This window comes from Cyprinodon tularosa, unplaced genomic scaffold, assembly GCF_016077235.1.
Source record: "Cyprinodon tularosa strain WSP-4 unplaced genomic scaffold, ASM1607723v1 ctg455, whole genome shotgun sequence".
NCBI classification, from domain to species: domain Eukaryota; kingdom Metazoa; phylum Chordata; class Actinopteri; order Cyprinodontiformes; family Cyprinodontidae; genus Cyprinodon; species Cyprinodon tularosa.
In genome coordinates, this window is record NW_024039180.1 from 794823 (window position 1) to 809701 (window position 14879).

Consider the following 14879-nt stretch of genomic DNA (forward strand, 5'->3'; position numbering starts at 1 on the left):
CAACACCGAGACAAGGGGCCGGATCTATCAAAGGTTTGTGTGTATAAAAACGTGAGCTATTTCACTGCACACGCTAAAAAATGTACAAACTGATCTATCAACAGCGTGCTAAAAGGATTTGGTCTTTAAAACGTGCTAAATAGCGCCTCTTATCCATTTAGTACTTTTTCTGCAATGAATATGCAATATGGGGCGTCTACACGCAAAAGTGCGTCTTGTGGGAGGAGAACATGTAAATATATTAATTTAGCACTCGCAAAGTGATTTATCAAACCTGAAAGCAATTTTGCTAACGGTATCTGACTCTATATTTAACACGTTTCAAAAGAAGGTGCAAATGGTCTGTATGCGTAATTGCGCACACATGGCAGCGGTTATTGTCGCAAGAAGGAGACATGGAAATGAAGCAAGGAGACGCAGAGAACGCATTTTTTCACTCCGTGTGAATATTTTTGCAATGAAGGAGGAAACGATCATCAAAACATATCGTTTATCCAGCATTGCCATTTTGGAGCTGTTGGGGGAACTCAGAATGGATTTGGAGCCAGCCACAAGGAAGACCCACGCAATACCAGATATCACAAAACTCCTTACAACATTGCACTTTTTTGCATCTGGGATCTCCCAATCTCGTTTTTCAGAAGTGCTGTCCGACGTTCTAAATGCCATGTCGCCCTGACGCCCTACCGGAGAACCCCGACCTCTGCGCCTGTGGAGCAACATGCCAATGCTGCGGGGATGCGTACGCGCAGTAATCTCATCCACAGTCACATTGTGAGCCATTTGGTATGTGCATTTTTCTACAGGCCAATACAAAACACCTGTTTTTTTTTTTTGCTGTATTTTTTACTGCAGTGAAGTAGAAATTTAGCCACATACCACCTTAGGGAATAAAGGTTGCCAAAGTTTATGTTTATATATATATATATATTTTTTTTTTTTTTTTTTTGGAGGGGGTGGGGGTGTCACTGTAAGATTAAAATTTCTTGATGCACTAGTTTGTACAAACTACAAACTACTTTGCCGCAAACCAAAAAACGCGCAAAAGCATCATTTAAATAGGGCGTCTCCAACAGTTTTGCACCTGCCACCAGTTACGCAATCCACCCGCAAACCATGGTTCAGCCCCTCGCCCAAAATTCCAGTTTGCGAGCGCAAATTACTGCACGCAAAATTGGATCTTGATAAATCCGGCCCAAGGAGTCATGCACTCCAACACTGGCAACTAAAAAGGGGCAATCCAAGGATAAATCCAACCTTTTCAGATTTACATTTGAAGACTTATTAGCAGGGATTTCTGTACATTTCCTCTCCACTGTTGCTGCATGCTCAGTGTGAGGGATTGCTGCAGTATCAATATCTACTGTCAGGGATTACCCGATATAGCATTTAATAGCAATATTGACCCGATACTATATGAGCACAAATCATACGTGCTTTTATTACTTATTTTGTTCTGAAGAATGTTAGAAAAGCCTTGATCAAGTATTATTAAAACAAGGAACAATAGTCAACAACAATGGGAAGCCTTTAAACAGAGGCAGAGAGTTTCCATCAGCAATATCAGAGATTGTTGTTGGATCAGGACATTCCTATATCCTGCCTCTACCTGCTAATCCAGGAGGAGAGTATCCTGTAAAGTCACTGATTCGATGCAATCAGCTGATGTTCCTTAGACAGAAACTATGAAACTTTAACCTGACTGGATGATCTGATTGATCTGGATCTATAAAGTGACCTGATGTGAATTGGAGCTGCAGAAATAAACTGAAAAGAATGGAACTTAAACAGGCTTATGTAAATGATAGGAGTAAGAAAATGAAACCTTAGATGATTGAAGATAGATCAGACTAACCACAGGAAGCATGCTGCTGCCAGTTAACATCATAAACCATCATGTCCTCCAAGGACGCAGCCTACCTGGACTGGTTAAAAATAAGGAGGACGGAAGACAGCTATAGATGTTGATCTATAAAGTCTGAGGGTTTATCCAGAGTTTCAAATGGGTTTCATGGTGTTTTTCAGTGTTTATTTTGGAGCAACTTTAGGGAGGCTTTTTTTAAATTTTTTATTTGTTAAATCACCTATAAATCAGACATGGTGACATTTAAAATAGTGGTTCAACCTGAAAGATATTCCTCAATGCCTTTCTATCATACAAACACAAGCAATTGTATTTCCAATTTATAATTGGGAGCTGTACTTGCTTTAATTCACACATATAATTTCAGGCGGAATTTGCACTTAAGACCCTCTGGGCTTTTGTTGTTATCGATTTGTATAACATGTTATATTACACGATTTATAGACGTCATAAACTTCATAATGACTATGCAATGGGATGAACCTTTCTTTTAACCATAAATGACAATAATCTACTGATGCTATGAAACAGGAAGTGTGTGTCAAAGTGATGAATTAATCTCTATTTTAAAATGATTAACCCCCACTGAAAATTAGAAAATCATTGTTGTTCGATGCTGTAGCACACATATTGTTCGCATTTTTGCTTTCGTGATATCAGATAGCGGCCATGAGGCGCAAATACAGTGCAAATACATAAACATACAACAAATAGGAAAAACTACTGAAAACAAATGAGCAAATTAACAAACACAAAACTTATACAAAATAAAAAACACATGTAAAGGAAACGCATTGCAGAAAATGCAGCAGTCAAAGAAAAAATAGACAAGCAAAGTGCAAATGTATGAAATAACACATTTAACTGCCAAGTGTCCTCTGGGTGGCCATCTTGTTTATGTCTTTCCTGAGGGTCTGTCAGGTTCTTCCATGTTAAACATAATACAGAGTCCTATGTATGGTTTGGTCCCATGTGAGTTGATGATGGTCTCCTCTTACTGGTCTGGAGATCTTCCATTATAGGGAACTAGTTCACAGCTTTTCTCAACTCGTACTATTTCATGCCACATTCACTTTTGTTCCTTTGTACGGAAGAGGATTAGGGCCACTGGAAAAAAAAAATATGTTAACTGATTTTTTTTTTTTTTTTCAGTATAGTATGGGAAAAAAGTCAGAATTCTGATTTTAATCTCAGAATTCTGACTGAATTCTGAAAATAAAAAAAGTCAGAATTCTGATTTTAATCTCAGAATTCTGACTTTTTTCTCAGAATTCTGAGATTAAAGTCAGAATTCTGACTTTAATCTCAGAATTCTGACTTTAATCTCAGAATTCTGACTGAATTCTGAAAATAAAAAAAGTCAGAATTCTGAGTTTAAAGTCAGAATTCTGAGATTAAAGTCAGAATTCTGACTTTTTTCTCAGAATTCTGACTGAATTCTGAAAATAAAAAAAGTTAGAATTCTGAGAAAAAAAGTTAGAATTCTGACTTGTGTTTTATTTCATGTTAAACTGAAATAAAATTTAAAATTCAGTTAACTTTTTTTTTTTCAGTGGCCCTAATCCTCTTCCGTACCTTTGCATGTGTTTTCTGTCTCTGCAGTGCATTTTCCCTTTACTGTTCTCTATTTTCTATATTATCTGTGTTTCTTAATTTTGTGTGTTTCATCCATTCATTCATTTCATTGTGTACTTTTTGCATTTGCAGCACATATGTACCCCTCAGGCACCGTAGCTTCTGCTCCGTTGTTCTTTTGCAGCACAGTCTCCTCAGATGAGTGAAGTCTTCCTTAAGGTGTAAAACCTAAAAAAAATGGGAACAAAGGGTGGATTGTTGGGTTTTCCACCACTACATCTGGAATTCGCACTGACCTTTGGTCCACAGCCAGGAAGCGTCACTGCTTACGTTTCACAGGAGGTGAGAGTCTGAGCGGGCCTTTGGCCCTTACTGTGTCAGCTCTATCAGCTCGTTGAGCAAATATTACATTCACAAAGACAGCTGATAAGGACTCACCTTTGAGGCTGCAGTCTGTCCTTCTTCATTGCACAACTTCATGTCCTGACTTTCTACTCTCCATTACTTAGCTGTCTGTTCCATTCACTGTCTGTTAGCAGTGACATACCTTCTTATTATATATAACACAAGGCTTGCATTAAATAAATCCACCATCTACAATGATCTGTTTTCAGAACCTGACTTTACATTCACCTTATGTCCAAACAGCATTGATTGAACCCGTATCTCTAAAGCTGCTTATATGGCTTATATTTGGCCTCTAGTATTTGAGGTTGTGTTGTTTTGGATTGTAAGTGACTCATGCTGAGGTGAAGTTGAGTATTTTAAGAAAACGGGAAGAAACAAGAAGAGCGATGGAACAGGCAGGCGAATTTAAGAATCAGTCAGGGAACAACAAAAGCTAGGGAGCATATTTACAGGAGAAATGACAAGCAGACTGGAAGCACTCCAGTTCTGCATCATGGACTCTGAACCGGGTCAAGAAGGAAGGTTCTGCTGGTGTAAAAGCAGAATCATCTGCTTTACTTCAGTGGATCCAATGATCTGAAGCCTTTTCTCTAAAGTTCTTCCTTTTTTTGCTTAATTGGGATGATTTTTTGTTTGTTTTTTTGTCTTGAATCATAGACATTGAACAAACAGAAGTAAATATTATGAATTATTGACCCGTCAAGATGTATAAAACAATAACTACTATGGTATACATTTCATTAGTAAAACAGTTTCTTTTAATGCGTCTTTTAAAAAAGATTAAAGTAGTGCTACTCCTACTGCCCATCTCGTTCATCTAATTGCTGCTGAGAAGGAGAACCGGGATTAAATCAAAATTATTTCCTCGTCTTTCAACTTTAGACTTCAGTGCATTTCACCTGCGTTCAGCAGAAATGATTCAATCAGGGTTTTCCCGTCTGATCTAAGAGAAGAAGGATTAATGGCGCTTTCTCAGTGGTCGTGTCATGATCTTCACTGGAAAAAATAGAAATCTAGATAAGTCATTTTTTTCTTAAAATAAGTGTATTCGTTCTTGGATTGAGAGAAAAGAGACACTTTTTCAATGGAACAAGAGAATTTACGCTTAAAATAAGAAAACACAATGGCATTGTCTTATTTGAAGCTCATCTTATCTAATTAGTAAAATTCACTCACTCTATTGGCAAACTATCTCATTTACCTAGTCAAATTAAGGGTAAATACACTTAATTTAAGAAATTTATACTTCTTCTCCCATATAAAGCCTTAAATGGCCAAGCTCCATCTTATATCGGAGATCTGATTGTTCCTTATGTTCCTAACAGAGCACTTCGCTCTCAATCTGCAGGTTTACTAGTGGTTCCTAGAATTTCTAAAAGTAGAATGGGAGGCAGATCTTTTAGTTCTCAGGCTCCTCTCCTGTGGAACCAACTACCAGTTTTAGTCCGTGAGGCAGACACCCTGTCTACTTTTAAGGCTAGGCTTAAAACTTTCCTTTTTGATAAAGCTTCTAGTTAGAGTGGCTCAGGTTATCCTGAGCTATCTCTATAGTTCTGCTGCTATAGGCTTAGACTGCTGGAGGACATAGGGACCCCTTTTTCATCATTCTGCTTCATTCTATCTCTATTCTCCCACTCTGCAGAATCTGTTAGTTCAATCTCTAACGTTCTGCTCTCTCTGCTTTTCCTCAGAGTAGCTTCATCTGGTCTGTTCCTGTTAGGCTGTGACTCCATCCTGGAGAGAAACATCAGCTGTGCTGCTTCCATCAACACCCTTTTTTATAGATGCTGGAGATCGGCCTGTTTTCCAGTGTAGTCCTGTTTCTCTGACTGTGACTAACTGGATGTGCTCTCCTCATCCTCTGGCATGGGAGCTGGCTCGGAGCTCGTCTGCCTGGCTGCGTGTTTCCTGGACGGGGCCGCCTTTTACAGCTGCTTTTTGTATCTCTGCTTCTGTCTCCTTGAACCCCAGTCGGCCTCAGCAGATGGCCGCTCACACTGAGCCTGGTTCTGCTGGAGGTTTCTTCCTGTTCAAAGGGAGTTTTTCCTCTCCACTGTCGCTACAAGCATGCTTAGTGTGGGGGATTGTATTTGAGTCAATGAGTTGATGCAATCAACTGGTTTTCCTTAGATAGAAAACTTTGTATCAATTTGACTGGATGATCTGGTTGAACTGTAAAGTGCCTTGAGATGACATGTGTTGTGAATTTGGCGCTATAGAAATAAACTGAATTGAAAATTTAATACTTATTTCTAGATTGTTTTTCCAGTGTTGGCACTGATGGCTGACTTAATTGCTCAGTTCATTCCCCTTTCTAACTGTGCCCGGTTGCTCATTGGCTCTCCTCTGATCCACCTGCTCCTGCCTCTATTTAAGGTGCTTGCATCCATTCATCAGGGGCTGATTCTTCTTCTTCTCTCTACGTAGCCAGTGGTGAGAGTGTTTTTAGAATGCCTTGGTGTTTCTGATTACCTGATCCTGACCTGCCTCTCAACCACTGAGCTAGCTCTGTTGCCTGACCTGGCTTCGGACTCCTGCTTGTTTTCCAGGGCTGCAGCGTCTGGATCACTCTGGGTGGCGCCCACCGCATCTTGTTGGCAGCCCACCGGCTGTATTCTACCTCGTTCTCAGGAAAAGGGTTGAACTGTTAAACGAGGTTGGTGACTCACGCGTTCATAATCATCCATCAGATTTTGGTGCTTACTAACCTGTGGTTCTCTGTTATAGTAAAGGGGCTTTCAACGTTTTCCAGACCAGGGACCCCCAACTGATGGCGAGATGGAGCGGTGACTAGGGCTGGGCGATATAGAAAAAAAGCTTATCGATAAAAAAAAATGCATATTGATCGATATCGATAATTATTGAAAAGATTTGAAACCATATTTTATGTGCAGCTCTGCCTGGACTTTTTATGATATTGCTAAATGATTTAATTTTAATAAAAAACACAAACACAGACTTCGAATTAAATCTTTATTTAACCAACTTTTTTAACCATAACAGAATTGTTTTAAAGAAAAATAACTTAAAAGACCCTGGTTATGTTATTAAATACTGACAAAGAATAAACTAAAGTGACCAGAAAGGTGACCAAAATAAATATAACAAATAAATAAATGCACCGCCGCCGCCGCTGCCGCCCCCGTTTCCTGCTTTAACCTGAGTTATTACTTTGAAGTTTCTGGCCCCTCAGCATTTTTCTCTCAATTGTTAGAACTACGTGGGAAACTGCCCAGAACTGAAAATATATATATATTTTCCGAAGATTCCTCGGAGGAGAGCCGCACCAGGGCCTACACAGCTCGCACTCCTGCGGGTGTGATCGGCTGAGATGATAAAAAAAGTTGGTTGTGTTATCAGACTTGGTTTCCACTGGTTCCCGACACATTTTACAGATGACTGTGGTTTGTTTTTTGTCCGACTTGCCATGACCGAAATACTGCCAAACTGGCGAACTACAAAAACCTTTCTTTGAAACAATTTCCTCCGCCTCTCCTTGCTGCGACATCTTCATGTGCTCTGTGTTGTGGTTTGAGAGGGCGGCGCTTTGTGACGGCGTGCCTGGGTCCACGATTGCGATTGGTTGGGAGGAAGTTGTGATTAGCATAAACCTACATGCTAGGCTACAATGAGAAGGAAGGAAAACTGTGTTTCTTTTTTATCGAATTTTATCGACCCTCTTTTTTTCTATTGCGCCACCCGTCTATCGATCGATATATATCGTTTTTGAATTATCGCCCAGCCCTAGCGGTGACCCCCTAATTATATGTATTGTAGGAAATTGTGTTCTATCAAACTGGTCCTATAGTCACTCTATTACAGATGGAGTAATGTAATGAAAGTAATTTTCTCCCTGGGATTATTAAAGTATTTCTGATTCTGATTCCTGGTTGATGGGACAGGTGTTGTGAATGTCATTTGGCTCCATTTATCTGTTTACTTCAGTTTGTTCAATTCATGTTAATGTGTATTTAAAAACATATCAATTAATGGAAATAATTGTAGGGGGAATATAAAAAAAAAAGTCTAATCAACGAAAACTTTCGTGACCCCCATGCAGAACCTCCAAGGACCCCCTAAGGGTCGCAGACCCCCTGTTGAAGACCTATGTTATAGAGGTACCCTCCTTAGACTCCCTGGCCGCTACTACTCACATCTACCAGTTTTAAATAAATGCTTTTGAAATTATTCCATTGTCTAGTCTACTGGGTCCCTCTGTTCTCATTCATGACAGGGGTTAGTTTTTCTCCAGCAGGAAATGAACAGAGATGGCAAAAGTACTCACTTTCCGTACTTGAGTAAAAGTACAGATAAAAGTACAGATAAAGTACAGATACTTTTTTCATGCCGTTGCCTACATTTTAAATGGATGTCTGCCAATAGGACTAGATCTCCGTTGTGTTCATTTTCAATCATCTCGTCGTCCATGCTACTATGCTAACGCCACCGCCACCAAGCTGCAATGATTTCCCGTTAATGAATACCGCCGAATCTGTCGATTCATCTTGTAGTGGTGCGTCAAATGCAATGTAGATTCCCATCCAATTAGATTGAATTTGGTATTGATGACGTGAAAAATAATAACGGTAACTCCATTGAAATGATTCAAAACTAAAGTAACAAGCCAATTTTTTAAAATGGAAGGAGTAGAAAGTACAGATATTTGTGTAAAAATGTAAGGAGTAGAAGTAAAAAGTCGCCATAAAAATAAGTAGTAAAGTAAAGTAAAAATATCATAAAAATCTACTTGAGTACAGTAACAAAGTATTTGTACTTCGTTAATTCCCATCTCTGGAAATGAAGGAATCATCATCAAGGATCATCCCCTCCAGTAATATATTATTTGTTTGATTTTACACTTTTCTAACACTTAAAATGAACTGCATCCAAATCTATTCTGCTTGTTGATGAAATGACAGATTGTCAATAGTGGGTGATTTCAGTTTTCATGCTCTTCATGAAAAATAGTTTAACAAAAGTATTTCAACAAAAATCAGAGTGAATTGAGGTCAAATTAAATCTCAAAACTATATGTGTATGTTTGTTAAAAAAAAAAAAAAAAGTTGAGTTTCTCTTGACAAAATAAAAACAAAACATCCTTTTGGGGGGAATTCTTGAGAAAAAAAACTATAAAACGATGGGAAACTAAATAATCTTTGTAACTTTAAAGGAATAGTACACCCAAAACATGATTAGCCTTCATTTTCTACTCACCCCCATGCTGAACAACACTCTGGAGTACTTTTTTGATATCTCAAATGCATCTGGAGATCTGGGAGGCTTCTTGCTGTCTGCTGACATTCAAATAATGGAGGTCTATGGCGCCCGAGGCAGAAAGGTCCATAAAAGTCCACAAAAAACGTGTCAATATTCCTCCATACTGCTCGTCCAATGTATTCCAAGTGTCCTGAGTGGGTAGCATCCAGAATTTACTCGAAACGAAGTCATTTAGAATGTTTTTAGAGCATAAACAGTAGTTTATAGGATTTCCTAAAAGCGCGTTCACGAGTCTACGGAAACCGTGGCAGACCAAACCAGATGAAAGTGCGCATTCAGCTCAGCAAAGAACTCATGCTCTTCCTCAACACTGAAGTCCTCAGACATTTTTCTTTCGTTGTTTCTTTCTTTACACAGGTAAACAGCACATTTCTTTTTCTACGCTTGCATTATCGGCAGAGCAGACGCTGAATGCGCACTTTCATCTGGTTTGGTCTGCCGGCTTCCGTAGAGTCGTGAACGCGCTTTCAGGAAATCCTATACACTACTGTTTATGCTCTAAAAACATTCTAAATGACTTCGTTTCGAGTAAATTATGGACGCTACCCACTCAGGACACTTGGAATACATTGGACGAGCAGTATGGAGGAATATTGACACGTTTTGTGTGGACTTTTATGGACCTTTCTGCCTCGGGCGCCATAGACCTCCATTATTTGAATGTCAGCAGACAGCAAGAAGCCTCCCAGATCTCCAGATGCATTTGAGATATCAAAAAAGTACTCCAGAGTGTTGTTCAGCATGGGGGTGAGTAGAAAATGAAGGCTAATCATGTTTTGGGTGTACTATTCCTTTAACTTTGCACTCTAACCTTTGCTGGGATGGAAGAGAGTTTGGAGTTACCAGACTGTCAAGAATGGAAACAAGGCTACAAAAATAAACAAGGCAAATGTGTAAATTCGCACCTTTGGGAATGAGCCCCTTCACGGTCTCAATATTTAATCTGAATCGAGCCAGAAAGGTAGGGAGATAATCAGTTTGTTTGAATTAATGAAATGAAAACATTCAAATGTGTTAATAATTCAAGAAACATGCCGTGATGATTTAAATTAGGTGGACTATGATGGAATATGAGGGTGAAGGTTTTTTGCCATAGTCTTATTAAACTGAGGAGGTGGGAAAATGTAGACTTACGGTGAAAAAAGCAAAATATGAGTATTTTAATAATGTTTTTATTAATGTTCATGCTTCTAATACAAGACGGGGAGTTTTTTTTTTTTTACACTATCTTGGAAATATTCTATGTAAATGTTATGCTGAAAGTTTTCTATTTTTGTACAGAAAATTATTAATTAGATACTCATCCAGCTTTAAAACTTTTTAAACACATTCAATTAATGTATGTCCGGAAGTTGACGTGTGGAGAGAAATGCATATTCAAATACGACAATTTACATCAGCCGGGAGTACAGGTAATTCTTTTTCTGCTACTGGGTTGGACAGAATATACAGTTTTAGACATAATATTGACATTTTCCAAAAGTTAAATATTCTTGTATTGTGGTTATTGGCAATCTTAAACATAGATCTGCTTATTGGCGTATAAACAATGCTCTGTTGTTATATGTCAACATTAAAAAGGCATTCAGTTTTTTCTGGGAGATTCACCATTTTAGAAAAGATTATTTTGTATCTTTAAGGCAGTGTAGGGATGGTGGTAAAACTGAAATCCAATAATTCTGTCGGCAGTACACTGTCTCATCTGATTTAACCAGATCATATTTCTTGAATATTCTGCTTTCGCATCACTTCAGCTGTTTTCTCGATGAAACCAAATAACATCTTAAAGATTGTGTTATTTTCTGTTATGTGGACTGTACGGCAAATTAATCAGATCGTGAATAAAAACAGTTTTTGCTTTAAACACATTTATTGCTGCTTGTCTTAGAGACCCAGATTACAATAAAGAGAACAAAAGGCTTTCCATTACCGTATAAAAATAAACTAAGACAACAAACAGCCACATAAACAGAACAGAGCTGAGCGTTCAAACAAAAAAAATATTCAGGTATATGGCAATGAATCAGTGTTTGAAATAACTTAGTTTTAAATAAAAAACAGAGTAGGATGAAAACATTGCACTTGCACATGTCAGCCACATGAAGGCTAAACATCCTCTGGTGTCCATTTAAACTACCTAAACTGCACTCTGTTCCTCTTCACATCTGCCTCACCCGCTGCTCCAACAGCTCCAGCTGCCGGGCCACCTCATTGGGCAGGTCATCGTTCACTTGCGTGGTGAAATACTTCCTCACCTCCCCCACTTCCTTCTGCCAGAACTCCTGATCCAAGGAGAACAGCTCACTCAGATCCACCTTCCCCTCTAGGCCTTGGAGATTCAGGGAATGGCAGCAGGGTAAGTAGCCCACTGCAGAAGGCATGGCACCAGTATTGCCATTCACTCGCCGGAACATCCAGTCCAACACACGGATGTTGTCTCCAAAACCAGGCCAGAGGAAACCAGCTGTGGGGCTCTTTCTGAACCAGTTGACATGGAAGATCTTGGGCAGCTTGGCACCAGGGTGGTCAGCCATGGACAGCCAGTGAGAGAGGTACTGGCCAAAGTTGTAGCCAAAGAAGGGGCGCATGGCAAAGGGGTCGTGCATGATTACCTTGCCTAGATAAAGGAAGTAAACAAGAAAGTGAGTCTGGGAACGCAGACTGTAAAATACTGAAATGTGGGAGATGTTCCAGGTTAGTGACTGACCTTTGTGTTCAGCTGCTGCAGTGGCTTCTGACCTCATTGCTGCACCAACAAATACTCCATGCTGCCAGCTGAAGGCTTCATACACCAGAGGAACACCTGAAGGGAACCAACGTCAATATACCATATCTACTGGTCATTTTAATTCTGTCTTTGTGTGTTTTTCCTCACCTTCTGGTCTCCTGCCCCCAAAAATGATAGCCTCGATGGGGACTCCTTCTGGTGATTCCCACTGTGGGTCAATTATAGGGCACTGACTTGCTGGAGTGCAAAATCTAGAGTTGGGGTGAGCGCATGGTTCCCCTACAAAGAGGGACAAGAAAGTTATTGTGAATCTGATGCTCCTGGTGAAGCTCTGCAGTCTGAGGCTATTTGGCATTGGATAGAATTCTTGAAGTAATTGATTACTTAATTAAATCGATTCTGTATTTTTGATAGAATCTATTTTTCTTTGGTGCCTCCAACCTCCTTACCATCTTCTGAGCTCCACGGCTTGTTCTTCCACGATGTCAGTGTGACTCCCTCAGGCAGTTCCTGGTCCATTCCCTCCCAGTAAATTCCACCATCGCTGGTTTCTGCCACATTGGTGAAAATGGTGTTCTTGACAATGGTCGCCATGGCGTTGGGGTTGGTTTTAGCTGATGTACCAGGTGCAACACCAAAAAAGCCATTTTCTGGGTTGATTGCTCGCAAGTTGCCTAAAAAGAAAAGAGTGGATACTGTTAGATTATAATTTCTAATTTTTCACTGGTGATTGCCTGTGAAAGCTCTGTGAAAAAAACTTCCTACCCTGGTTGTCAAATTTCATCCAGGCGATGTCATCTCCTACACACTCAACCTTCCAGCCAGGTAATGTTGGACAAAGCATGGCCAGGTTTGTTTTACCACAGGCACTGGGAAAGGCTGCTGCCATGTACTTCTTCTCTCCTGCAGGGTTGGTGACGCCCAAGATCTGGACAACAGGAGATGAATTAGAATCGGTTGGTTGGTGGGAACAGCTTGTGTCCTACTGTTTTATTATTTATCCTTTACTTACCAGCATATGCTCAGCCAGCCAGCCTTCCTCCTTGGCGATGCGTGAGGCAATGCGCAGAGCAAAGCACTTCTTTCCCAGGAGGGAGTTTCCACCATAGCCACTGCCAAACGACATGATCTGTCTGCGGTCAGGGATATGGGCAATAAGCGTCTGCTCAGGGTTGCAGGGCCAGTTATTCACCAGGGGCTCTGAAAAAAACCCAGACATTTTTAAAAGATGCAAATACATAAGCCCTTGCAGCAACAGCAAGGAGAAACAAGCAAGCAACGTGTCCTAAGTGATTCTTTGGACATACTTCTAAGTGGTAGAGGGCAGCCAACGGAGTGTAAACAGCGGACAAACTCCCCGTTTCCCAGCGCAGAGAGAACAGCCTTCCCCATTCGAGTCATCACCCTCATGCTCGCTACCACATAGGGGGAATCTGTCAACTCGATGCCAATCTTGGAGAGGGGGGACCCTACAGGCCCCATGCTGAAGGGAATAACATACATGGTGCGACCTGGGGACAGGAAGGTTAACACATTGTTCACAATCACCTTTTCTTTACACACTAGATTCAGAATGGACACAGGTTGTAGTAGCACCTTTCATGCAGCCGGGGAACCGTTGAGTCATGGCTTTGTCAAACTCGTCCGGGGACATCCACCTCCCCAGTTGGCTGGTTGCACCCTCCAGTGGATTGGGCACCGTCTCCCTCTGATTATGGGTCACGATCACTGTTTTGCTCTCCACCCTAGCCACATCTCTGGGGTCCGTTCTGGCCAGCCAGCTGTAGAATCAGAAATATCAGGGATGAGTACAAGATAATAAAATACATGTTTAACCTAGTTTAGAGGGTAAATTCTTGATGCTCTGCTGAATCAACAGGACTTTCTGGTTTCCAGGACTGTGCAGTGTTTGCTATGCATATTGTCAAGCAAAACAACTGCTGACGACTAAATGAAGTAAAGAGCCTTTAACAAAAACACAACTGGGCAATTATGATTCCACTGAATCTTTGCTGCAAAACAGCTGAACTACTGACAGGGGAAAATTCCTCAGGCTTTAGTTTTTCAAGTCTTCTTTCTTTGCATCTTGTTGATTAAAAACTAAACTTTGGAAAGAGAAAATATCAACGCACCAGTTCTCATATTTGGGGAGCTTCTTGATCACCCCTTGCTCCTCCAGCTGGGTTAGGATGGCTCGGTTTTCCTGCTCTGATCCATCACAGATGTGGAGGGACTCTGGCTGGCACAGGGACACGTTGGCCTCAACAAACTCCCTGACTGACGGGCTGAGGGCACCGAGCTCACCCTGCAAAACCCTAAGACCGTTCTGGTTCTGTGACTGGATTTGAGGAGGCATATTGAAGCAGTCTAGAGAAACAGCGAGACAAAAGACTGCAAGAGAAACTGAGAATATCTGGAAAGAAGGTAAGGAAAGTAAAAGAAGGAGTACAGGTTTGAAAAAGAAGGAAAAAAGAAAAGCAACAAAATATGAGAAAAGGTTAGATTATTATCACAAATGTTCAGGTTCTTGTATATATCTAACATAATTACTTATTCTATAGCATCTTTCCAGAAATATACAAAAGAGGTTCATCTCATGTTACCTTCAGCGGCTTGTTTGGGTCAAAGAGCCGTTAGCTTGGCCTCATCAGCGGAGGTTTCGTGGTGATGGTTGTTCGCAGTCTTCAGGACTCTCGGTCCGTTGTGTCTTCTCTGGAGAAGGTGTGCTCCTTTTATACCTTGGGATTCCCCTCTGAGGGGGGGGTTAGAGGGAGGCGTGTTTGCCTACCCTTGTTCTCCTGAAAAAGACACTGTGTCACAATAATGAATAATGATTAACAGGCAGCAGGACGTCATTTCATCACGTAACCGGTTCCCCCCAGCTGAAAGCTGATAACAGCTTTAGATCTGGGGCTGAGGATCTGGCAGCTTTCTGCTACTTAATGCTGTGACCCTCTAGAAAGTCTTTCCTGTGTCATGGGAGAAGAGCTATTTTGATGCAATAAATAAATAGATTTTATAGGTGCA

At 40.6% G+C, this 14879-nt stretch overlaps 1 protein-coding gene across 1 annotated transcript; it reads right to left on the reverse strand.

The window, feature by feature from the left end:
• Positions 1 to 11150: 11150 nt before the first annotated feature.
• pck1 (phosphoenolpyruvate carboxykinase 1 (soluble)) lies at positions 11151 to 14615 on the reverse strand. The gene is made up of 10 exons (XM_038300764.1): positions 14456 to 14615; positions 13985 to 14265; positions 13449 to 13633; positions 13160 to 13363; positions 12865 to 13052; positions 12618 to 12780; positions 12302 to 12526; positions 12000 to 12131; positions 11832 to 11927; positions 11151 to 11741 (listed from the first exon to the last, which is right to left on the reverse strand). Exons 2-10 carry the CDS (start codon positions 14206 to 14208, stop codon positions 11284 to 11286), a joined length of 1875 nt encoding a protein of 624 aa, XP_038156692.1. The 5' UTR covers positions 14209 to 14265; positions 14456 to 14615; the 3' UTR covers positions 11151 to 11283.
• Positions 14616 to 14879: the final 264 nt, after the last annotated feature.

Excerpts from the sequence above, each read along its gene's own strand:
- pck1 (XM_038300764.1), bottom strand. The coding sequence starts at position 14,208 with ATGCCTCCTCAAATCCAGTCACAGAACCAGAACGGTCTTAGGGTTTTG. Across the intron at positions 12,527-12,617 it reads GATGAAATTTGACAACCAGG|GCAACTTGCGAGCAATCAAC; the intron begins GTAGGAAGTTTT and ends TTTTCTTTTTAG. Across the intron at positions 11,928-11,999 it reads TGGGGGCAGGAGACCAGAAG|GTGTTCCTCTGGTGTATGAA; the intron begins GTGAGGAAAAAC and ends GGTTCCCTTCAG.